At 37.6% G+C, this 25,711-nt stretch overlaps 1 protein-coding gene across 4 annotated transcripts in view; it reads left to right on the top strand.

Annotated features, from left to right (window-relative positions):
- The window catches only part of LOC5567249 (protein unzipped), a 340,182-nt gene extending 315,113 nt beyond the window's left edge, over positions 1 to 25,069 (top strand). For 2 of the 4 annotated variants that reach the window (XM_021850551.1, XM_021850550.1), the window contains exons 6-13: positions 9,340 to 9,681; positions 10,774 to 11,010; positions 13,903 to 14,043; positions 14,108 to 14,219; positions 14,284 to 14,480; positions 14,539 to 14,691; positions 21,261 to 21,709; positions 21,781 to 25,069. In XM_021850551.1, the coding sequence (XP_021706243.1) occupies positions 9,403 to 9,681; positions 10,774 to 11,010; positions 13,903 to 14,043; positions 14,108 to 14,219; positions 14,284 to 14,480; positions 14,539 to 14,691; positions 21,261 to 21,686 (1,545 nt within the window). In that variant the 5' untranslated portion in view covers positions 9,340 to 9,402 and the 3' untranslated portion in view covers positions 21,687 to 21,709; positions 21,781 to 25,069. Of the gene's footprint in view, positions 1 to 9,339; positions 9,682 to 10,773; positions 11,011 to 13,902; positions 14,044 to 14,107; positions 14,220 to 14,283; positions 14,481 to 14,538; positions 14,692 to 21,260 lie in introns of all 4 variants that reach the window. The other 2 variants (XM_021850549.1, XM_001651552.2) reach the window with 1 other exon arrangement.
- Positions 25,070 to 25,711: the final 642 nt, after the last annotated feature.

Below are 25,711 nucleotides of genomic sequence, written 5' to 3' on the forward strand. Positions count from 1 at the left end.
TCGATGCAATCCTGGTGCTTGCACACCACCACCATACGCACACATAAAACTGTTTATCTCGACGGTTTCACCCAAATAACTTATTCATGAGAGTTTAAGAACAACTTTATGGAAAAGGATGCACAACAATCGAGGGGGAGCTCTACATACGACTGAGCAGTTCTAGGAAACGTGGCGTGTTTCTGCACGGGGTTTCAGCATCTAATCGCTTTTCCTCAGAGGAATTTTGCGCTGCTGGTAAAGTTGATAGCGTCCGTGGTTGTACGTAACTTCGTTCTTGCATTTTACGTTTTGCAATTTGAAAACCCGAGACATCCTTCGCGCTGCCACATATTCCCTCCCTGTCGTAGGCGGTGGTAAAATGTTTGTTTCACACCTACCTTCATCTTTAATCGACTAAAAATCCGTGTTATATCCTATGTTTATGAATTTTTATGGCATATGGAAGATGAACCGGTATTCGCCATAGTACCAGTATTCGCCACTCCGAAAAAAAAATTAGCGAAATTTTGAAATTAAAATTTTAGCGCCTTTGCACCACATTTCGGCATGGTATTCTGAACTTGATACTTTTCATAAGAAATCAACGTAGGTGGTGAATTCAGGAACCGAAATTTGAAACAGTAGTTGGTTCCATGGCATAATATACATTGCTATTGTGTTCCATAACTCGATGTCCCCTTGAATATCGGGTCGAACGTATTTCTCGAAAACTTATTAAAACAGACTCAAGTCAAAAAATTATACAAACTTACTTTATCGATTCTACGTGTTTCGCAGACGAAATTCTACACATTTTGCTCTAAACCAACTCGATTTTTCACTTTTAGAACGTTTACTTTCCGGAATTACAAAACGACGAAAGTAAAATTTTCAACGCCGCTCCGCTGTATGGAGAGACAAAGTGACTTAACCACGAATCAAAACAAAATACTACTTGAGCCGATTTTACACTGGTACAAAAACGTCGAAAGTAACTGAATAAATCGGCTTATCATTTTGTAATAAATTTTTTGTGGGAAATAACAGGAACTCCCGAGTTTTTGAATGCGAGCTTATTGTGTGCTAAATTTAAGCAATGTACACGGCGAAAAAATGTGAAAAAGGTGACTCATTTTAAAACAGTTTTAGAAGACAGGTTGTGATTCTTCTGAATTAATTTTCTCAAAACTGTATGGAAGTTACTTACGTCGATTTGAAAAAGTAATCGAGATTTATTTTTTTGCCATAGTACCAGTATTCGTCGCTCCGAATTATATACTGTTTTACGACACAAATAGCCACATATCGTTCAGTGTCTATTAAATCATTTCGAAATGATAAGGCAACTTTCTTAAAACCTCATAAAATTCTGAAAAAATAATAGAAAAAAATATTTTCCTTTAAATTTTAGCTCCCTTGCACCACATTTCGGCATGGCATTTCTGAATTCGCTACTTCCCATAAGAAATCATAATCATAATACCATAAGATAACGAATTCAGGTACCGAAATTAAAAACATGGCGACTACTGGTGCAGCTGATCTAATATTCACCACCCCAATTTTTAAAACACAAAACAATCTTCCTAACATTTTTTTACATTCTTTCTACTGAACATGGATTGAAAGCATTTTTTAAACGTATTGACAGTATTTGGTTGATTTACAAAAAAATAGTTTTCCTTAGGGCGGTGAATACTGGTACATTTACCTTATCCCAAAAACTTGTTCTTGAATATTTCATTCCGTTTTCTCATAACAATGATTTTTGAATATTAGAGAGTTGCAGCGGTAGAAAATGGTATTTAAAAAAATCTTTATATTGTTTTCCCATACGATATTCTGTACCTCGATGTCGAGATATAGAATCGTAGTTAAAAGTTGTTTTCATGGCTACTTCCATGAACCGTTGAATTGCAGTTACATTACTATTGTGAGCTATAACTCGATGGTCCCTTGAATATCAAACAAAAAATACTCGTTCAAATGCCTTGTAGACTAGATACTTTATGACAATTTGTCAAAAAACAGTAAAACACAACAATACTCAAAACCAGGGCTTTTCCTTAGTCTTGTGATAACGGCCGCGGATATGAAGTCAAGTCATGTTGAATGTGTATGGATTCGATTCCTTATCGGTACAAGATCTTTTTTTATGAAAACTTGCTTGACATCCCTGTAGTAACCGAAACCTAACTCTATTCGCCACAATCCCTAGGCAAAGAGTGCATATAATCGTACCTGTCACTCGATATACGAATTCAAAAACGGCAATTTAGGCACAGAAAACATTCAGCTAACAACTGTGGAAGTGCTCATAGAACAATAAGCTGAGAAACAGACTACTTATTTATTTTGTTTTAACAATAAAAACCTTACAATGTTTTCATTAATTGATTAACCCTTTTACGCTCATGGTGTACGTGGAGATCCGTCATTTTTCAATGAATGAATATTATTGAAGATTATAAATCTATTCAACCCTCAAAGTAGAATGTTTGAGTAGAATGTCCAATACTGTAACATTTGACAAACAATCAAAAAATTATTGATTCATAATCAAAACAGTTTTCGCAATTTTAATAAATTTAAGGTGAAGATAAATCGAAGCCAAACCTCAAATTTTCAAGAGCACAAATCTACAGAACCAAACATTTTCAGCCTATATTTAGGCTATTCAGCCTTTTACGGTAGCCATAAAACTAAAAGGGGTGATTCGATTTTGAAGTTTCTTGCCTACAGCTTTTATGCTTTGATCTTAGTAGGTTGTTATTTAGGATTGTTGATTTTGCTGTCAAAAATTTTCACTTTATCTGTTATGGAGCGACCATTTCTGTGTATGCGAATTTTAGGGCCCTATTTTATAAGTCGAGTCGACCAAAAACGACTCGACTGGAATCACTGTCGACCAAATTTTTGCTCGACTCGGCTCTGTCACTCGAGTTTATCGACATTTGTCACTCTATGTGACTGGATTACTATGGGAGTCGACGGGTGACATCTGAAATATGCATGCTTACTTCGATCGACAATGACCACAGACGAGTCACACCAATTCGCTCGATTTACAAAATAGACCCCTTAATTGAATGTTTGTCTTATTTAGGTTCTAAATAATTTAATTTGCTCTACATTATTTTAGAAACTCAAGACCCACGGAACTGCCTAACGAAAGATTTGAATCGTCGAATTATTTGGCCAACAACGAGCTTCAATAATTATAACTATTCCCACTAATATATACTATATTAGGACCAAAAAGTTTTACTCATATCAATTCCCTTCAAATTTAAAATAGTTTTCTCTAAAAAATATAGGAGAAAAATAATTTTATTATATCTGTAAAATTGTTGTTGAAAAAATAACCTGATTTTTTCCATTAGTCTTCTGATTGATAATACTTTCGAAGAACAAGACTTTTTTTAAAATAAAAAATATAAATTGTCGAATTTTCCAGCCAATTTCTAACAATCATTGATTTTGATAAACTCCAAAAATCGATCGTTCTAATCGTTGTTCCATATTCGTGTGAAATTTAATTATTTTGGAATTTTTTTCTTATCCCAACATTATACAATACTAGTCGAACGATGTGCAGAAAACCAATTGAAATTTCCTTGATTAATTCAAAAGATGAAGCATGCAGAAAGTGTCCACTTTATAAAATGAACAGTCCTTATGTGTCCTGACCAAGTTATATATGAAGGTTAACGAAATCGCGTAACCCCAAGGGATTAAAGAGTTGCAAAATATGCCCTATTTCAAACAAGCTGACTAGATTTTTGCTGAAATTTCTGCTAAAGAAGGGTGACCTGATTCAAACTTAGGTTTCGACTATTTCTATGAGAATCGTAAGCCATTAGTTTCTAATGTTTGGATAGAACATTTGCATAAGCTAATTTGTGCTTAATTCGAACAAGGGCTTTTTAATATTAACATACATATTCGGAGTTTGGAAATCTACGTTTTATTGCATACATACAGAAGTAAAAAGAACATTGATCCCCTCCAAGTTTCATAAGAACAACGTCAAAACAAAAGCAATCATTAGAAAACTGCTCAAAAACGTTTTAGCCGCGCCGGTCAATTGTATTCCATGATCTGTCTGCTGAATGAATTTCACTTTTTCAAAAAACAAATACGTGGGAAATAAGGAACTGGTGGTCTTTCATTTTCTTAAATAAACAGTGAAAACTTTTGACTTTCTATACCAACATAATTTTTCTTCATTACAATGCTTACTCGGATGCAACCATAAAAAATATGCAGTAGGCAAGAAATGTCCAAAATTTATAACATGCTAGCATAAAAATTTGGATAGATTATATAAAAAATAGTGTCAAAGCAAGCCAAAAGAAATTGGTCAAGAGCATTTATTTAGAAAACAAAACAATAATTTACGCTGTAAATTCGATCGATTATTAACATTTTGACTGCGAGCAATTAATGAAATTTTCTATTCAGGCACTATTTAGTCCTCTAGGAGTGAGCTCTTGATGATTTGAACGATAGTTTCAATTCATTCTTATGATGTTTTCGGCGTTTTGGTGGGTAATGAAACACAGTTTTTCACGAGTTTTATACAAAACTATGAAAATTTCCGTGAATGTTGAACTTGTGGTAAATCTATTTGAAAATACTACACAATACGCTACAAACTCGCTCAGATGTCTGAACTAAAAATAAAAGTCAGAAAATTTCTAAATGACAGCAATTCTGCGGTTTGTGTATAGGCGGCATCCACTAATTACGTAACGCTCGGAGGAGGGGAGAGGGTAGCCTTGAGCGTACGACTCATACAAATTTTTTACAAAAAGCGTTACGGAGGGGGGAGGGGGTCGGAAATTTCCAATTTTAACGTTACGTAATAAATGGATGCCGCCTAAGTGCAGGTGATCTTCTATTGTTAGGCGACTGCCTCGTCAGAATGTGCCAGAATGACCAATGAGGGGAAGGGAAGGAATTGATGATGCATTAAACTGGCTCCCACAGTAGACCGTATATACCAATACGTCTACGCCAGTTCATACGGGAAGTTGTAGGGCTGGTACATTTTTTGTGGCAGAGAGACTTGCTGTTCGGTTAGCAGACTGCCTATGTTTCAGGCGTAAGGAAACGGAATTTTTATCCGTCTCTGGTTCTAGCAAATTATTTTTTTGCAAAAGATAGAAAATAAAAACATTTGAAAATCATCATTTAAGCCTCGAACTTTTGACCATTTGATCACTAATCAGATACGTCACCACTATGCTATGGAATGGTTGCTGAAGGACCTAGTTTATTAGCAAATATATATTTGCGGGGCACGCTTCTGAATGCTAACCCACGTGTTCTGTCCCCGCTATAGTGTCATAATTATTGAACCGAGTGAATTTAGTACATTGGTGGATAAGTCCATTCAGTGCAAAACTTGAATGTTTCATGTTTTGATCGAATTAACGTTTGCAGTTGAAGCGAAGTACAGCAATTTTTGAAGACATCGTACGGATATACTTATGTGCTTCTTTTAAACGGTGATGCTGATGTTCTTTTAGCCGATAAGTCAATATGTTTATGAATACAACTTTTTCGGTCTATGTCTATGTGGCGCTTAGCTATGTGTTGTCATCATCTTCTTCTTCTGCTTATTGGCGTTACGTCCCAACTGGGACAAAGCCTGCTTCTCAGATAAGTGTTCTTATGAGCACTTCCACAGTTATTAACTGAGAGCTTTCTTTGCCGAATGACCATTTCTGCATGTGTATATCGTGTGGCAGGATTCGAACCCACGACCCTCAGCATGGTCATGCTGAATAGCTGCGCGTTTACCGCTACGGCTATCTGGGCCCCCATCATCTGTCATCATCTGTATGATTTTATATCTACATCTACTTGCATATTTGGTGAGATTAAAATTCTATAAGATGCAAATTCAAGTCAAATGAAATTGGTGACTTCATCAACAATTTCAGTCAGTTAAATTTTACATCATAACGAAATCCAACGAAAACTGCACATTTATACAATTTGAAATAAACATCATTATATGATCTCTGATTTGCTGGGAATATCAAAACTAAAGAAAGGACGACTAACATCAATTTCAATTCACATGTTGGAATTATGGGGTTGATTTAGACGTTCCAAAAATCCTAATTTCAAACAGAGTCATGATGAAGAACAGGTGCACCGCGAAAGAGTTTAATTAAAATAGAAGTGCTCCGCGTGCCAAAAAGTATGAAAACCCCTGCCTAGAGCATTATTTCTTCGTTGCTACGCGTTTACTAATTGAATGTACAGTCAATAGTGATCTGCTTTTAAAATTACCGTAAAAGACGTTTTAGGAAGAGTTACAATCAAATTTTATATACTTAAACTTTGCTTTTACTTTACTCTCCATAACTCGATATTGAAAGGACCATCGAGATATCGAGATAATGAGGAGACTATCGACGAAGCCATGAAAACCAACTTTTACAATGGTTATCTAACTCGATAGCGAGATACGAAATATCAAGTAAGGGAGAATTGACTGTTTGTTATAGAACTCGTATATTTTGTAAAATATAACATAATGAGCAATTCTCGCTGAAACCAGGCCGCCATCGGCACCCATCGTTAGAATTCCAATTTTATGTCACTGATCGCTAGTTTTCGATAAAACTTAAGGGTGGTCCTTTCTGTTTTCTCAAATTGGTGGACCCCTCGTACGCCAGCTAGCTGGACAGTTTGCGAAAAAGCCCATTTTTAGATAAATCTTGGGTATTTCTTCACGGGATATGTCGCATATTTCGCTTGGAACACATATTAAACTTGGTGGCATCGTGTAGAGAAAAGATACAGCTTTCATTTAAAGTTGAAAAAATTTTGGCGGCCATTTTGAATTTAGCCGCCATCTTGAATTTTGTTAGAAAAATCGATTTTTCACCATTAGCGCACCGCTAGTTTTGAATTCTGAGATTACCATCAGAAAGCTGACAAAAAATTGCGTAAGATAGGCTACAGAAACTAGGTGAGCAATGGTATTTACCCTATCAAATGAACGAATTTCTAAATCATGTTATACGATTTTGACGTATATGGCAAGTGCAATCAATACAAACATAATTTTTTGTACAACAAAGAAACAAGTTTTCAACCTTTGGTGTTTTATTCGATTCGAGTAAAGAATAAGAATATTATTTTTAGTGAAAAAATCTGGCGGCCATCTTGGATTTTGACGCCATCTTGATTTTAGGTAGTAGAATTAATTTTTCACCTTGATAGCACTCAGCATGTCGAATTTAGAGGCTACCAATAAAAAAAGGTTACGTATACACTTCTTCTTATTATTCTTCATTTTACTGACGTTACGCCCCTACTGGAACCGAGCCTGATACTCAGCTTTATTAGTTATAAATCCAGGTTATTAAACAGGAATTTTCTTTTTTAATGCGATTTCTGACAACAGAATAATTCTTCGACATATGTTTGAATTCAATAATAATGAATAAATAAATTCAATAAATGAAAACCGTCAAAAAACATTGTATTAAGTTTATAGATTGCGTGTCGGGACATTAGTAAGCCTTGTGGTAATATCTGTAGTTCTAACTTTGACAAGTGCATGAAATTATAATGAAAGTCTTAAACTTTGAAGCAAAAAACCTCCTTGATTTTCTAAGTCATAAAGTATCGTTTTTAGTACCGCCCAACTTGCATGTGAAAAATAGCGAAATTGAATGTTGAGAAGCAGGTTTTGTTCTAATGTGGACGTAATGCCGAAAGGCAGGTGTTTAATTTCGAGGTTATAAAAACTGGCGGCCATCTTGGCTTTAGACGCCATCTTGGTTCTTAGCAGTTGCATGATTTTTTACCATCTCAGTGCTCATCATGTTGAATTATAAGGCCTCCGTTAAAAAAAAAACAATCAGATTCTATCTTTCTTATCTTATCTCAGCTATTCAACTGATTGTTTATTTGTATCAATGGTTTTAGACCGAATAAATGAAAGAAATAATGCTATTTTACAACTAATATGCTGCAACTAATTCTGCATACTAGTTAAGCTGAAGGGCTAGCTCTGTTCCAGTAGGGACGTAACGTGAGGAAAAAGAAGAACAAGAAGAAGAATAAGTGTAACGGTAGCATTGAAATTCAACATGTTGAGTGCTAACAAGGTGAAAACTCATTCTACTACTTAAAACCAAGATGGCGTCAAAATCCAAGATGGCCGCCAGATTTTTTCGCTCAAATTAATACTCCTATTCTTCATCTGTCTCAAATAATACAACAACGATTGTAAACTTGTTTCTTTGTTGTACAAAACATTATGTTTGCATTCATTGCACTCGCCGTATACGTCAAAATAGTAGAACATGATTTAGAAAATCGTTCATATCATAGGGTAAATACCTTTGCTCACCTAGTTTTTGTAGCCTATCTTACGAAATTTTTCCTCAGCTTTCTGATGGTGATCTCAGAATTCAAAACTAGCGGTGCGCTAATGGTGAAAAATCGATTTTTCTAACAAAATTCAAGATGGCCAAAATTTTTTCAAGTGAAAGCTATATCCTTTCTATATACGATGCCACTAAGTTTGCTATGTGTTCCAAGCGAAATATGAAACATATCCCGTGAAGAAATACCCAAGATTTATCAAAAAATGGGCTTTTTCGCATACTGTTCAGCTAGCTGGTGTACGAGGGGTCCACCAATTTGAGAAAACAGAAAGGAACACCCTTAAGTTTTATCGAAAACTAGCGCTCAGTGACATAAAATTGGAATTCTAACGATGGGTGCCGATGGTGGCCTGGTTTCAGCGAGAATTGCTCAATATAAAAAGCTATGACATTGTTTGTCACTTATAAAAAAAACTGATAGCTAATTGAATCAGTGAACATAAATTTTATCAACGTTGAATATGAATTTCAATCTAATTTCATCTATGAGATATACAGCTTTCCGAAAACGTAAAAGTTTCGAATTAAATTACAGCTCCCTATCCATCTCTAATTCAAACAGGCAAACAATCCAGACAAAAACGAAGTACAATTTCCGTGATAACATAGTAGCAACAATACAGCATCTTGCTGTTCGTACGACACTTCTCATCCAGCTTAACTGCTGGAACATTGCTGCTAACCATAAACACAAGAAAGGAAATTACCTCTTCCGTTGTACGCTAACTCGACCGATAATTCTCTTTTCACCCACAGTGACTGCCGCTAAGTAAGAGTCTTTGAAACAGCAAAACTTTATAACTTGATCCATGACTTTTAATCTTAATAGAAATCCTATCTTTCTTCCTAACGGAAAAGTTTTAGATATAATTATTCAGCGTGTAATTCAGTTTGACCCAAATAAATTGACCAAGTTCTTGTCTCTTTCCCATTTCAGGCATCAACTGCAGCAACAATCAACATTCATCATCCACCGGACTTTAGCTAATCTGCTCCCACAATGTCCCCCCGAAGGCGGAGTAGTAATTCCAGTAGCATAAGTTGGAACCGATGTTCCACCGTTCTATCCCTTGCCCTGCTGACGGCCGCGGTTCTCATCTCCGGCAGTTGGGCAATGACCAACAGTGTGTTCAAGGCATTCAGCAAAGATCAAACGGTCACGTCCAGTACGCTGGGGTGGGAAAAGTTCAACGGCGAGAAGACACAGCTGCAGCATGCGGTGAAAATTTACAACCCGTCGGAACATCCCCGCTCCAAGGAACTGTTGGACAGTGACCAGGTTAGTTGCATACATACATTTCCAACCCCTCCCGCCAAATCCGTTTCAAACGGTTTTAATTAATTTAATTGAATTTGTGCTACTACGTGCAAACAAGAGATGGTGAAGGTGTGCAAGCGAGCGTATGAAATATTTCAGGGCGGTATCAGGTTGAATCGGTTCTCAAAAAGAAATTTTCTGGAATGATGTGTCGAATGTGGTCCATCATGGAGCAGAAGCGATATTATTAATTGAACCGATGAGCATGCACACCCTGGCGTATATCCAGTATTAGGGCGCTTCAAATTACAAAAAAAGTTTAAAAATCCAATCTTCCATAGAATCTTTAGAGTTCTAAAAGTAGATGAAAAACCGAATTTAGTACAATACCATTTAATTCCACTAGAGTTTGTATCTTTTGACAGATACGAGTATTTCGACCTCAACTGTAAGACCGTCTTCAGTGTCGTGTACAAGACTAGTACACGACACTGAACACGGCCTTTCAGTTGAGGTCGAAATACGGGTATAAGAATTGGGTCCTAAAATTTGTAATGAAATCTTGTTTTTATTTAATAACACGAAAAAGCATGTTACTGTAATTACATTAGCATTTTTTCCCGCTCAAATAATGGCTATATCATGTTTAAACTTTAATTTAAAAATTTGGTCCATAAATGAACCTTGACACTTTTGATCATGTTTGACGTTCGCTTAGTCGACAAAAACACCACAGGGGTTTTAGTTCGACCACTGGGGTTGTTCCTATCTGACATTTCGTAAGGGACACGGAAAACAAAATACACCCAAAATTTGAGTTTAAGCCAAAGGATGTGACAAAATCTAATAAAAATGTTTTTGGGCTTAAACCAACGTAAAACATTAGAAAATTGAGTAAACATGTGTTTTTGGCCTAAACTTAAGCGTTTGGCACTAAAATTGGGACAGGGCTTTAGGACCCAATTGCCAGGAAGTTATGGGAAATGAAATTTTAAAACATTTTTTGCAATTCGAATCACCCTATTGCAGTATGCAACCGACCCCGGATATGAATTATGAGTTCTATGCTGCTAACCGCCCATATGTAACCGCCTTCCTTTTCTTGCTCCCCAGCTAAGCCACGCCAGCTACGTTTGCCGGATACAGATCGAGGGAATCTACTGTGCCGGCCAGACGCACATGGAGGACACGTCCACCATCTGTGAGGCATCACTGCAGTCGGACGTCCGGCGGCATCGGACGTTCGAGGTGCTGGTGAATCGGAACGGGGGCGGAAAGCTCAAGTGGCAACCGTGGAACAAGTTCCGAGCGGAAAAGTTCCCCGGTGCTGTCAGCGCCAGCAACGGCAAGGTAAGTACAGAGGTGCACTGCTGCACACCTATCTAGTTGATTGGATTCATTCTGCATTGTAACAACTTTGTACAGAAGAGGATGATAGCATTGCCTGCTTGGAGGAGGGTTTTCCTGTAAATGGAGCTTATGTGCCGAAGATTGATTAAGAGGTGATGAATCGTGTAATCTCGTAGATCGATAAGGATATGTAAATTCTCCTAGTAGGATATTGGATAAGTATTGTAATTGAAACGCAGATGTTGGTTATGAACTATCTATCTTCAAGCAAAACTCACGCCATCTCATGTACGGAATTGACATCATCTATTTTAAATTCAGTCAAAGTTAATGTCAAAACAAACAGATTTTTACTTTTTGTACAATCAATTTGTGATAATTTCTGCTACAGCTACTTTTCAAAGTCAAGCTTTCATTTCAAGCTGTAGCGTCTCATGGAAGACAAGTACTATAGTAGCGATAGTACCGTAAGGACGCCATTCACCGCTCATTTAACAGCATTTCAACTCATTGAATTCTGTCAAAAAACGGTTTTTCGATATTTTTCGCAACTTTTCGCGCTAGACGCAAGGTAAAACATTTGTTTTTGTAGGGAAGAAGTTGAAATGTGGACAACGTATAATGGTACCGCATAAAATGTATGCCAATGATACATGTGTAGGGCGCCATTCACCGCTCATCCCAAGTATGAGTCTCTATATACACAACTAGTTGGAACTAATTTACTTTCATTAGCTGGTTGTTACCTTTGTACTATAGTGCAACAGCATATTAAAGCGTGGCAGCTTAGAAGCATTTTTCGATCTGCCATAATAAAATCATTGCTCAACTCATGTTCACCGCCTTAAATGCTGATGACTTTTATTGCGAAAATTTGTTCAGAGTTTTCCCTGGCCTGGATCATGGGGATTGACGGTGCCAAAGTAAAGGTGCACCGTAAAATAATATCCGTTTGTATAAAATATCACCTTCCCAATACTTTGGCACACCTCTAACGGATCATGATTTATCATGAAACGGCTGCTTGCAGGCTGAGGATCTGTTAATATGTTTCTGCATATTATCAGGAACTCTTCGAATGGAGGGACCGCCAGGGCTCAGTAGTTACTTATGCACCACTACTTGTAGTTGCAGTTTGTTAGATGAATTGTAGCATCCTTTGTATTAATCGGTAATGGTGGATAGGTTTCGAAGCTAACGCATGATCCAACTTTTTGTTATGTGACTTAAAAGTGAGTATTCGGTGAGTTTCTGTGTAACATTCGTCGTTATAAAATTAATGATTGTGAAGGTGATAATGATACTTGATGAATTGCATTGTGATGATAAACTGTTGAAATTGCATTTGAAGTGATTGTGAGGGTTACGTTAATACCACAGACATAATAGTAACAGTATGTACTTATTTCTATAAACAAAAACACTATTGCCTAGTTCTTAACACTTTTACAAAGACAGTGTTCATAATAACAGCGAGTGCAATAGAAGTGATCGAAGTATTTTTTTGTTACGGTCGTTGTGATAATTCGTAGTTCAATTAAATAGTAATTAAAAAAACATCCTTCAATTATTGGTAATAAAATAAATTGGTATGAAAGTGGCGTGATGTAATATTGGTGAAACTTTTAGCTGTGATAGTGGAAAGTGATAACGAAAGTTCATACATGATAATCGGATATAGAAGTGCTAGTGTCAAAAACAAAAGTGACGACAGCAAAAGTGAGGCAATTATGTGACAGTGAATAATAAAATAAAATGGGGAATGGGGACCTTTTAATAAAACTATTTCGTTCTTCACTTTAACCACTCTAGTAACATTTCAGGCCTTATCATAGTTTGATAGTAGTCTGAACTACTAGACTGCAAAACTACGGTAAGGGCTGATTGCTGCTAGGGTACACAGTGACCATTTGAGCAACATTGCTTAGGAACGTCTGTGTGATGAACGCAATAGAGGCTTATAAAAGCAAATGCTGGGAAGGAGCTTAGGGCAGATTAAAAGTGCCAGTACTACCCCTATCGCTACCGACAAAAAAAAAAAAAAAAAAAAAGAAAATTTGTTCAGAGTTTTCAAAATAATTCAATGAGCGGTGAATGGCGTCCTGACGGTACTACCTACCTATCAAGCACTGTAAGCTTGTGTTGCCTCACACCCCTCTGATCTCGCTAAGAAAACTTTCAATGGGTTTCAGAAGTTTCCTTCTTTCTGCAATGAGCTGAAAGTTGGCTCCGATAGCACCTCAAAACACGACACGGAAATCGAGTAACAGTTGCATATTAATGCGAAAAAGTTTTTCCTTTCCATTCCTTACTGTGATGATGGAGACGTCGATTTCATCGGAAATTAATTTTCGTTGTCACTAATAAACTTTACCGATAAGGCTGAATTCGTCAAAGAATTGGATTAATAAGCAATTAAGGAACAGTTTGATGAGCAAGCAGGCACAAAAAGCTCCGAATCAATAGATTACAAATTAAATGAAGGAATAGCATGTGAGAATTGAATTGACGAATCAAGTGGACGACATCATCGCAACGCAAAATTCAAAACGTCTGCTAATTGAGCCATTTGAGATTCGCGTCATCGTGAAACGCCTACAGATAGGCCATTGTCGTAACAGCGAAATCGTAGCGATAACGAGCTACATGCAGAAAGAGCAATCTGTATTCCCCTCAGATCACCTCGCGTTCCATTAAGGACTTTTTCGCACGCGATAATGCGTCGTTTTTCTGTGATAGGGAACGGGAATTGTCATATCCTTACGACCGAGTATGGTGCTAAATTTTGATTGTCTGTCCTTATGGATACCAGTCGTTTTTAGGTTGGATAAATTAATTATCTTCGCACAATGCTTAAACCCTTTTTATCCTTGTTTCTGTCTATTCTCGCAGGTCGACGAATACTACGTGGCACGGTATAAGCTGGGAAATCACGGTCATCATCATCCCTATATCGTGGGCAATTATGACCCATTGGAGAAGCTCGGTGGACGAATCTACGCTCCACTTCCGGGAGGAGAGCCTGGCAGAGTGGTAAGAGGATTACTTAATGAAGTAAAACAGCGTATGTAATATAATTTCCTCGTTCTCCGTTTAGGAACACGAGAAAGGAGATATCCTGGTCGAAATTGAGCCCGTTCAGTACGAACTACGAAACATCAGATTGAACAAACTACGAACGGATATCAGGAAGAATACCACCATTCTAGGTATTATAGTAAAAATAATTATTGTTCAGTTTATTGCACCTAAATTTGCATTTTTTATTCGTAGGATCCACAATCCTATCGAACACCGAGGACATGACCAATCAGGCTGAAACGGTCATTACATACGATTACACGAAACTGACTTACTACGGTAAGCATCCAGGTGTAGGCAATGGCGTTCCAACCAAGGTTATTGACCCCCGAACGCAGCAAGCGGTGGACATCTTCTGGGGCGTTGATCTAACGGAGAGGAAGTTTGAGGTGAGCATGGCGATAGCAATCTCCATCAATTCTTAAGCCTAACAATGACTTCTTTTAGACCAAAGCCATTAACACGATACTGCAGCCGGGAACCGCCATCAATGTGACCTTGTTGGGTAACTACACCGTAATGGAAGCACCGTACACAGCGCTCCTTAAGGCGTACTATGACGATAACAATGATCCGGTGTCGTGGACACTGACTGGATATGTAAGTGTTGATCTGTTGAACTAAAACGCAAATTGTTCTCGGTATTTGCTGTTTCTCTCTGTTGAAATTCGTTTCCAACGGGGATGATTTCCGAAATGTTATCCTCCGACCGAAGGCAAATAAAACTCGAGCGGTTCGGTATTGGGAGAATATAATTTCGTGCAAACTACACGCTACGAAAGCGATTTTTTTCGCACTCGCACCACGCGGATCGAAAACGATTGCACAGCTAAAAATATGTTGTAAATTTCAGTTTATTTTCGTGCACATATTAGGAGCATCAAAATAAACTGAAATGTCAACGACAAATCGCTTATTTTTCAATCGAATGCACTTAAAATTTACACGATCATGTAACATGCAAGCATCTTTAGTTGGAAATTAAACGTGATGTTGTAACAATAGATGCATTTGATTTACATTTACTATACTTTTCTGTTTACGCTACATTGAAATTTAAATATTTTTATCTGTGTGGTCTTGATTCCATCGCTTACCATACAGGAGCATGCAATGGAATCGAAAGACCACATACTACTTTGTAAACATCTATACAACTTCACACTGCACAAAAATACAAGCGACAGAAAAAAAAAATTACATCTGGACATGACCTCGAAATATCCGGAATATCTCCGGTGTCCGGCGGCCAATATGCATGGCCAAGCAAGTTCCTAAAGCAAGCCGGATCTTATTCCTGGCACTTTTGATTCACTTCGGCAGTGGTTTTTTTTTAAAGCCACTGCACAGTGGTCCAGGAATCAGTTTTACGCGGAAAGATGCATTTTGAGCTTTAGAATGAAACATTAGACAAAAACGGTCTTCTACAAAGTTGTTTGTATTAGTTAAGCCCTTTGTTTGATGTTATTGAAAATTAGGGTGGACCACATTTTCATAGAAATTGTGTAACGAACTTTCCTATTTGTAGAAATTGTATTATACATGCTACAGCAAAGTTGTAGACCATTCAATTTCAAGCAACTTTGCCAAAAAATTTTTTTTGTACCTCTTAAATTGACCGATTTAGAGCTTTTTTCCTACGGTGACATAGGGTGGTCCGAACAAAACTGGTTTTCTGGCTCTAGAGTTTTCAATTCAAATTTCTCATCAAAGTAGTCTATGAAACACTTTTAGAACTTTGAAAAATGCGTAATTTGGTGAGTGAAGAAACTCGCTAGCTCCTTCCGTTTAGGAGTTATTGCTGTTTTTCTCTCAAAAACATGCCTACTTTGATTGTGAATATCTCTGATTGGGGCAAACATAAAAAATATCTTTTGACGGCATTCAAAAGACAAAATAAAATTGTATATTATATCAAAAAAATACAGATGTGTTATTTTTGTAACTCTAATAAAATGCCTTGAAAAACAAAGGATTTTAAGCAGAAAAACTTTAATAACTTTTGAACTAAAATAGATATCATCAATATTTTTGCATGAAAATTTGCGTTTTGTTAAGTTCTTAAAGTCGTTCATAGACCGCTTTGACGAGAAATCCGAAATAAGAATGATAGGGTTCTAAAACTATTTTGAAGATTTTCATAGTATGTATTTCTTTATTATTTCGCATTTTGGGCATGAAAATGAAATTTTAGACAAAAATGATCTTCTACAAAATTGTTTCTTATAATATAAGCTTACATACTGTGTCATTTAAAACTAGGGTGGTCCACAATATCACACATATCATATAATCAACTTTTTTGTTTGCAAAAATACTGGTATATGCTCTTAGGCAAAGTGGTAGAACTTGAAATTTTGATCAACTTTGCCAAAAAAAGTTTTTCTCTAGCTCAAAATTTGACCAATCTAGAGCATTTTTTCCTAATCATCGCAGGGTGGTCCAACAAAAATAAGTTTTTCAACTCTAGTTTTTTTAATATTATTTTCTCGTCAAAGTCGTATATGAACGACTTTTAGAACTTAACAAAACGCAAATTTTCATGCAAAAAGATTGTTGATATCTATTTTAGTTCAAAAGTTATGAAAGTTTTTGTGATAAAAAATATTTGATTTTCAAGACGTTTTATTAGAGTTACAAAAATAACACATCTGTAATATTTTGATATAATGTACAATTTTGTTTTGTCTTTTAAATACCGTCAAAAAATATTTTTTATGTTTGCCCTAATCAGAGATATTCACAATCAAAGTGGGCATGTTTTGAAGAGAAAAACAACAATAACTCCTAAACGGAAGGAGATAGCGAGTTTTTCACTCACCAAATTACGCATTTTTCAAAGCTTTAAAAGTGTTTCATAGACTACTTTGATGAGAAATTTGAATTGAAAACTCTAGAGCCAGAAAACCAGTTTTGTTCGGACCACCCTATGTCACCGTAGGAAAAAAGCTCTAAATCGGTCAATTTAAGAGATACAAAAAAACTTTTTTTGGCAAAGTTGCTTGAAATTGAATGGTCTACAACTTTGCTGAAGCATATATAATATAATTTCTACAAATAAGAAAGTTAGTTACACAATTTCTATGAAAATGTGGTCCACCCTAATTTTCAATAAAACCAAACAAAGGGCTCAACTAATACAAACAACTTTGTAGAAGACCGTTTTTGTCTAATGTTTCATTCTAAAGCTCAAAATGCATCTTTCCGCGTAAAACTGATTCCTGGACCATAGTGCACTGTCCCCATATTTGGCCACAATATGCGTCGTATTAAAATGCTTCCTATTGCAAAGTTTAATACTGTAATACCCAAATTTTTATTTTCGATGTAAATCAGGCCTGCCTTACCTTTTTAGCTCTTTTTCGACATAAATGGTTGGTGCGTTTGCAAACAACAAACCGATATGAACAAAATTAGTCTCACATGAAAGCTTTGTACCTAGTATATCTGTCTAATCCATGCTGAAAATTTTGAATTTATGTCAAACTCTTCGCTAGCGATGCAATTAAAGGTAAAAATCAGTCCGGTCCGCGGGCCGGATCATTTTTTGGACTTGATTGCATCGGTAGCAAAAAGGTCGATACAAATTTTAAATTTCCAGCATGGATTAGACAAATATATTACCAAGCTTTTATTTGAGACTTATTTTGTTCATATCAGTCAATTGTTGCAAATGCACCAACCATTTATGTCGAAAAAGAGCCAAAAAAATTGGGCAGGCCTGATCTAAATATCATTTTTTGTTATCTAAAATCGTTCTACACACGTTTTAGGCAATGATTTTTTATTCGCAAAACTATGAATTTTGATTTTTGATTTTTATTTTTAAACATCCCTACACACTAATGGTGAACACGGTAAATTTCACCGTAATCTCAACAGCTGCACAGTTCGGTGAAATAAAACACCGTAATTCCGTCGAAATTTAACGGATTCCGGTGATTTTTCACCGAATACTGTAAAAATTTACCGTACTCCGTTAATTTATTTCACCGAACTGTTCAGCTGTTGAGATTTTACAGGAATCCGTAAAATAATTTAAGTGTGTATCCTTTTTATTTTTTTCCCTGAAGCTTCTTCTAGTTACTAACTTTTAGCAATAATAAAAATTCAAGTTTTTACGGTTCTTTCAAAAATAATCAATTTATATTTTTTTCTGGATTTTTTTTATTTTCCGTGTATTTAACGGAAAAAACAGGTTTGAAATTATTTCAATACCATCAAGCTCTTCTTCTGTGAAAGGTTGATCGTAGAAAAATATAAAACATACGAAATTTACCACAATTTACCACGCCTAATGAGTTAATTAATTTAATAACCATGCGGATTGGATTACCGAACAGCTCAATATAAGTGTCAATTTATATTAGAGTGTTACTGCCTCTCTGTAGTAGTCATGTCGTCACTTGAGTGAGAAATTTCATTTCGATCTTTGAACTACGAAAAAATATACAAAATTCCAAAGTGTACCCCGTCTAAAGGCGGGGTTGGGTATTCGAGGGTTATGACAATTCGGCGAGGGCTAAGACAAAAACCCTTCAAGGCAAAGTGAACCATAGAAGTGCCCAAGTAGCTCTGCACCCTACATGCCGGTAGACAAAAAATGGGAGCGGGTCATTTTGCATTAAACCATTTGGCATAACGCCGTTTGGCATAACTAGAATTATATCCCTTCTTTCAAAACATGCCTGTTCTTGATTAAATTTGTTTATGCCAAATATCCTAATGATTCCTTCACACCAAATATACCATATATCTACAAAACTAGAGTTTTGTAACCAAAACCAATGATCCTCTATGGCCATGAGATGTGGATTACGCTGGAGAAGGACCTGTAAACACTTGGAGCCTTCAAGCGACCCGTGGGCCAGGAGGCGGATGCAGCGAGCACGTACCGGAGGAGCGTGAAGAACGATGGGTGGTGTCCACCGCTGCCGAAGTCGCTCTGAAGTCCGAGATAAGGGCAAGCAAAAAGGCCTGCTTTGAGGGACTCTGTCAGAGTGCCAACGCGAATCCGTGGGGCGATGCCTACAGGATCGTTATGGCAAAGACAAGAGGTGCAATGGCTCCTACAGAGCAATCTCCAGAGATGCTGGAGTGGATCATCGAGGGGCTCTTTCCGCGCCACAACCCTAGCCCTTGGCCTTCTTACGTAGGACAGCCGGGGATTGGGGCTGGCGATGAGGAGAGGGTAACCGATGAGGAACTTGTAGGGATTGCAAAATGCCTCAGTATAGGTAAGGCACCAGGTCCGGACGGAGTTCCAAGCCTGGCCCTCAAAGTCGCAATCTTGGAGGCTCCCGGGATGTTCAGATTTGCTATGCAGAAATGCCTGGACGAGGGAGTATTTCCAGATGTGTGGAAGAGGCAGAGCCTGGTACTATTGCCAAAGGCGGGAAAACCACCCGGTGACCCGTCGGCGTATAGACCAATATGCTTGATCGACACGGCGGGAAAGGTGCTCGAGAAGATTCAACAGACTGTTGAGGTACACCGAGGGTGTAAATGGTCTCTCAAGCAACCAGTTCGGCTTCCGGAAAGGGAGGTCCACCGTAGACGCTATTCTGACGGTTAAGAAAATATAGAATACAGCACTCCAGCGTAAGAGGAGGGGGATTCGCTACTGCGCAGTAGTGACTCTGGATGTAAGGAACGCATTCAATAGTGCTAGTTGGGCGGCTATTGCTGATGCGCTCCTGCGTCTGTGGATACCCGAGTACCTGTACAAGATTCTCGGGAGTTACTTCCAGAATCGGGTATTAGTCTATGACACAGAGGTGGGTCGGAAGTGCTTTCACATAGCCTCAGGAGTCCCGCAAGGTTCTATCCTGGGTCCGGTGTTATGTAATGTCATGTACGACGAGATGTTGAGATTAAAATTCCCGGCGGGTGTGGTCATCGTTGGTTTTGCCGACGATATTACGCTGGAGGTCTACGGTGAATCGAAAAAATGGAATTAACTGCAGCCCACTCGATCGCAATTGTGGAGGAGTGGATGAGCTCCAGGAAACTGGAATTGGCTCACCACAAAACTGAGGCGGTTGTTGTCAACAACCGAAAGTCGGTGCAGCAAGCGGTGATCAGTGTAGGCGACTGCCCGATCACTTCGAAGCGCTTCGTCAAACACTTGAGGGAGCTTACCTTCGGTAGCTACGTTGATTATGCCTGCAAGAGAGCCTCCACAGCTATCGTGGCACTGTCCCGGACGATGTCATATAGCTCTTCGGTGTACGCCAGTAAACGTAAGCTTCTGGCCAGTGTCGCCTCGTCCATACTGAGGTATGGTGGCCCGGCTTGGGGCACGGCTTTAAGTACTTAATTCTTACACTCAGGGCAATTCAAATGCAGCATGACCATGCAGTAAACTTCTCAGCAACTTCTCAGTACCAGTACAGATAGTCAGGGGCCCGTATTTTATTTAGAGTACTGCAATGGTCTTTCAACTACAGCTGTTAATAGTAAACTTCAGGTCAATCGTTGCTTTCTATGGCACAGAAATGATCGCTTCTCATCTTCCTATTGGATACCTTTTCTGCGTTATCAACGGCTGACCGCACTACCTGTCTGACAAATTGCCCTCTCTCCACATACATTGCGTCAGCCGATTGACGATTATCCTTTCCAAAAAGTTCTCGAGAGTATCTAGCAGGCTTGAGGGCCTGTAAGATGTTAAATCCCTCGGTGGTTTTCAAGTTTAGGCAGCATCATAGACCCGGCGATGTTTAAACAAACTGAAGTGTTGGCCTGAAATCTTCACAGAATTTTGTACGCTATACATCGTCACCTTTCTAGTAGAAACTTCTTCCTTTCACACGCATCTTGATGATTTTTGCTCCGATGGCAGCGGCCTTACTGTTCTTGAGTTGTTTTACAGTAATTTAACTGCCGTCATAGTGAGAAGTGATTGGTTTTCATCATTCCGCTGAACTCACATAGACTTTTCAATAGTTATCTTGACTCTCATTGCCTGTTCTTGCCCTAGCTGCACATTGTGGCAATGCTGTTTATACCTTTCAGTCATCAAGTCTTCGCGAGATGCATTCAGTGTCTAGATCGATTTTACGGGTCTCTTGCGAACGGCACATCTGAATGCTAGAAATGCAAACTAAATACTAAAGTTCAGCTGAACAACTTTAATTTGTAATACCTATTTGTTCACCTCCCACTAGATGCTCAGCAAAGACATGGAGGACGTCAAGATCGAGTTTAGCCCCATCTACTGGATTGAGAATGGCACCTTGGTGCCAACGACGACGACTACCACTACAACGACCACCACATCGACGACGGAGGCCACCACTACCAACGAACCGGTTCCGATTACGGACACTCCTATTGCGGACCTCGGCAATCGGCTCGGCGTGGACGAGGAAATGAGCAACGAAATCAACAGCCGAGAAGAGGCTGCCAGCAGCCGGAGTATCGACAAGCCGGAAAGCAGCATCAGCATGTCGAGCATTGGCGGCGCCGGATCCGGAAAGCGGCAAGGAGGTGCCGGCAGTGGGGCCACATCCCGGTGGTCACCATCCGGGGCGGCGATAGGCGTCCTGGTGGCGGCGGCATGCAGCATGGCAATCGTGGCACAACGGATTTAACTCTAGGCATTTCGACGTAGCTTGTAAGTTGTTTTTCTCTTGAGACGAAGAAAAGTGAGTTTATTTTAATTACTTTCCAATTTACCAACTTCAGTTTTGTTGTTCCTGTGTCCGTTTTATTATAATTTTTATACAACTAATTTAAGCGGAATGAAAGCGACGCGGATAGAGATCATTGGGGTGTGCAGAATATTAGAGACGTAAGGTACAAGTGAAGGAAATTTCTCATCACATTGCTCTTGTTTTTTTACTAGCTAATAAGTGCGCGTAAGTTTTAAAAACTAAGTTAAACAAATCACTATATCATTCTGTAATTAGGAGAAAATGAATGGTTAAATTTATCATGAAAAGTTCTCATCATTTTTTTCCTGTCGAATGCAAAGGAAAATCGAACCAGTGAACAGCTTTCACCTTGAAGTTGTCTAAAGAAGAAACTTGCTCGATGCAAAAAATCCGTAAAATCTATGTTTGTATCATGTACATATAGTTAATATATTGCATTAGTTTAGCATTATTATAACTATCTAAATTGATTATTACGTAGGCAAGAAAACAGACGGCAATTGATTTGCAATTCAGAATTTAGTCAGTGTCGGATACATTCCAATTTAATGGTAGAAGATGTGGAATTATTTAGAACGGTACGGCCTATTTTCAAGATTTACATTCGGCAAAACATAATCGAAGGCAAATGATGGGAGTAGTGGCATCTGGTTCAATCGAATGACATTTATATTTTGGAAAACTACAAAAAATCAATCGCACTCGTTATTTTCAGACAACTGATAAATTATTGCCCAATGGCATGGGTCTCCAGGCCAAAACCTTGTTCGATCATTGATACACTGCCAATTCCACGAAATCTTCCATAGGTCTTATTTGTTTGTCGATTCCTTCGATTGAACCAAATGTGCTGCTTTGCTTTGTGAAAGATGGCGTAAAAGATGCGACAGGGCTAAGTGTTTGAGAAAAGATGATTAGGTTTTATTTTTAAGTTTAACTAGATATTTTTCAAAGGATAAGATAGATTCATAAGAAGAAAAGCTGCTTTAACGTATGTAGGATATCAAAGGGTAAGGTTTGTTTTAAAGTTTGTTGAAAAAAACGAACTTTTGAGCAAAGTTTCTGACTTCCTTGAGGTAACTCTCTATAAAGGATGTATATCAGAATTGGAGCTCTGATAATTGATCTGAAGCGTACGATTTTTAAAATTAACTTTGAAATATTCTAACAATTTATGTTTTTTCTATCTTTAATAACGAGATTTTTAGCCCTGGGCTAGTTCATCTCGGGTCCTGAGAGAGAGGAGACAGCTCACTGACAGTTGGTATGTTTTTTGCCTTCTTTGCCTTCTTCCTTTGATTCTTAGGTTGTACGCAACGGTCAGAATAACTTTTTTGGTCAAAATCATATTCACTTCTTATTGTTCATTAGGAAAAAGGATATGAATATATAAAATCAATAGCAGGATTGACCAGGAAGTTGTGAATTCAGAGGGTCACTCTTCCTTGAGTTCGTGTTAGCAATCATATTCAGTGAATATTCGGAGATCTTCTCGAACGTCTACCCCAAACTGTGTCAAAGAAGTATTACATCCGTAAGCTTCCGCCAAAGGGTCCAATGAAAAATCAAAAGCATGGGTCCACTGATTTTATAGCATTGAGGAGTACTGTTTTATTGCTTTCGTTGGTATCAAAACCTCAATCAGTAGAACGAGAGTAAAATACGCAATATTTCCTGGACTGTAGCTCATGCCCAATGGGAACGAATTCCTAATGAATGATATCTAGTCAAACCTGAAAATAAAATCACAACATCAAATCTTAATTAACGATTTGACACAATTCACAGTAAAATTTAGATTTCTAAATGCTTACTTTGCTACATACATCACCACTGTAATCGAACGTAGGGAAACCAGGAGATTAGAGTCTAGAGTACAAACCGAATCAGAATTTGGACCGAAGTTGTATGCCAATCAACCCGATGACAAACGGTTTTTAAGCCTAATTTGATAGAACCCTTAATACCAAATCGCATTCTCTCTATTTCAAACCCGTAAATAAATTGATTACTCGGAATCATTAGCTCGATGAAACGGACTCTTGTGTAGAATAATCGAAATATACAAAAACAAATAGAAATGAATCACAATAAATACTATCTTTTTCAGATCTACTAACCACATGAGAAAAAAAAAACAAAATCCAAAACACATATAAATGCCTTGCGTGTGTGATCAATATTCTTACATAATTGAAAACGTCGTGTTGAAGCAAACGTGTAATATTTGTAAAGCTGACGCCTGTAGTAGTTCTTGGAAATCCCGTGTAAAAAAATTGCTCCCTAACTGCTGCGAAATCCCACAAAACATTGGGAATGTGATCAATATTTCACCAGTTGAGTCCGAAATGTAAGAGAGTTAAAGTAAAGATATATGGAAAGGAGCTTCGCTTTATCATGCTTGTTATCAAAAGTTAGTTTATGTCTTGAGAGCTTAGAACGTAACTCCAAATTGATTCTAAAATTTTAAACTATCAGTAGCTAACGATTTCATCCCGGGGGAAAGAATTGAAGAACAGCTAACTTTGGAGAAAATAACAAAACGCGTAACTTGCCTTGATTTGCCTGTGCTTCTCCAGTATGTTTTCATTATTTACAATTGTGCAAAATGAGAAACGGAAAAAACGCATCTATTTATACATTAACCGCAATGAACCTGTAAATTAACCTGCCAAAATCAAATTCAATGAAGCAAGAAAGGCTCGATTCTAGTGAACGAAGGAAAACGATTAGGGATAAAGGAAAACGAAGGAATTAAAACAATAGCAAAAAAATACTCCGCTCTCTCTCTATCTACCCACTATTTGGATTGAACAACCAACAACACTCACGTACAGAAGTAACAATCTTCAAGATCCCTGACAAAATAAAAAAAAAAACAATGAATTGAAAAGACAAAAAAAAAAACAATTGAATAATGAAATTATACAAATTGCGTAGAAAACAAAAAAACACAGACGCTATTTTTATAATCGTATTTATTACCAGTAGCAGTTAAGCGTAACGGATCGCCACACCACTGTGACGCCCGAAGAGGATTGGATATCGATAGGAATCAACATCTTTGCCGTGTTCCTTTTTGCTCTTTATACACACACACACCGTGGTAGAAGAAAAACAATGGACGTTGCTAAATTTATGCAAAAGCGCGAAATATTTCAAAAGAAAAAAAAACACTAGTCTGTAAGTTGATTGTATGCTTAGGAAATCTTCGAAGCAAATGGAAGATACAAATTTTAAGCAGGCAATGTGAAGCATAATGTGACGACAGCGAAATGTGAGATGGAAGAGGCATAAGAGAAAGCAAACAAACAGACAAACAAAAACAGAAACCGTTATAATTTGTTGATTGTATATTATTGTAATGTAAACAACTGTATTAAGATGCAAAAGTGAACAAGAATATTCGCAATAAAAAACGACATGATCATCAGTTGCTGATTTCGATCGAAGATATCACATCACTCTGCTATGGCGTCTATTAGCAGCGCATACAACCATGCAATAATTCTCGATTACTTTTTCAAATCGACGTAAGTAACTTTTATACGGTTTTGAGAAAATTAATTAGGAAAAATCACAATCTATCTTCTAAAACTGTTTTAAAATGAATCACCTTTTTAACATTTTTTTGCCGTGTACTTCGCTCAAATTTTGCATACACTCAGCTCACGTTCAAAAACTAGGTAGTTTCTATTATTTCCCACAAAAATAGTTATAAGAAAATGATAAGCCGTTTCATTCAGTTACTTTCGACGTTTTTCTACCAGTGTAAAATCGGCTCAAGTAGTGTTTTGTTTTGATTCGTGGTTAAGTCACTTTGTCTTTCCATACAGCGGGGCGGCGAAAGTAGTGATTAGGTAGCGAAAGTTGAAAATGTTACTTTCGTCGTTTTGTAAATCCGGAAATTAAACGTTCTCAAAGTGAAAAGTTGAGTTGGTACAGAGCGGTACGTGTAGAAT

The sequence above is a fragment of the Aedes aegypti genome, chromosome 3 (genome assembly GCF_002204515.2).
Source record: "Aedes aegypti strain LVP_AGWG chromosome 3, AaegL5.0 Primary Assembly, whole genome shotgun sequence".
In the NCBI taxonomy this organism is placed as follows: Eukaryota; Metazoa; Arthropoda; class Insecta; order Diptera; family Culicidae; genus Aedes; species Aedes aegypti.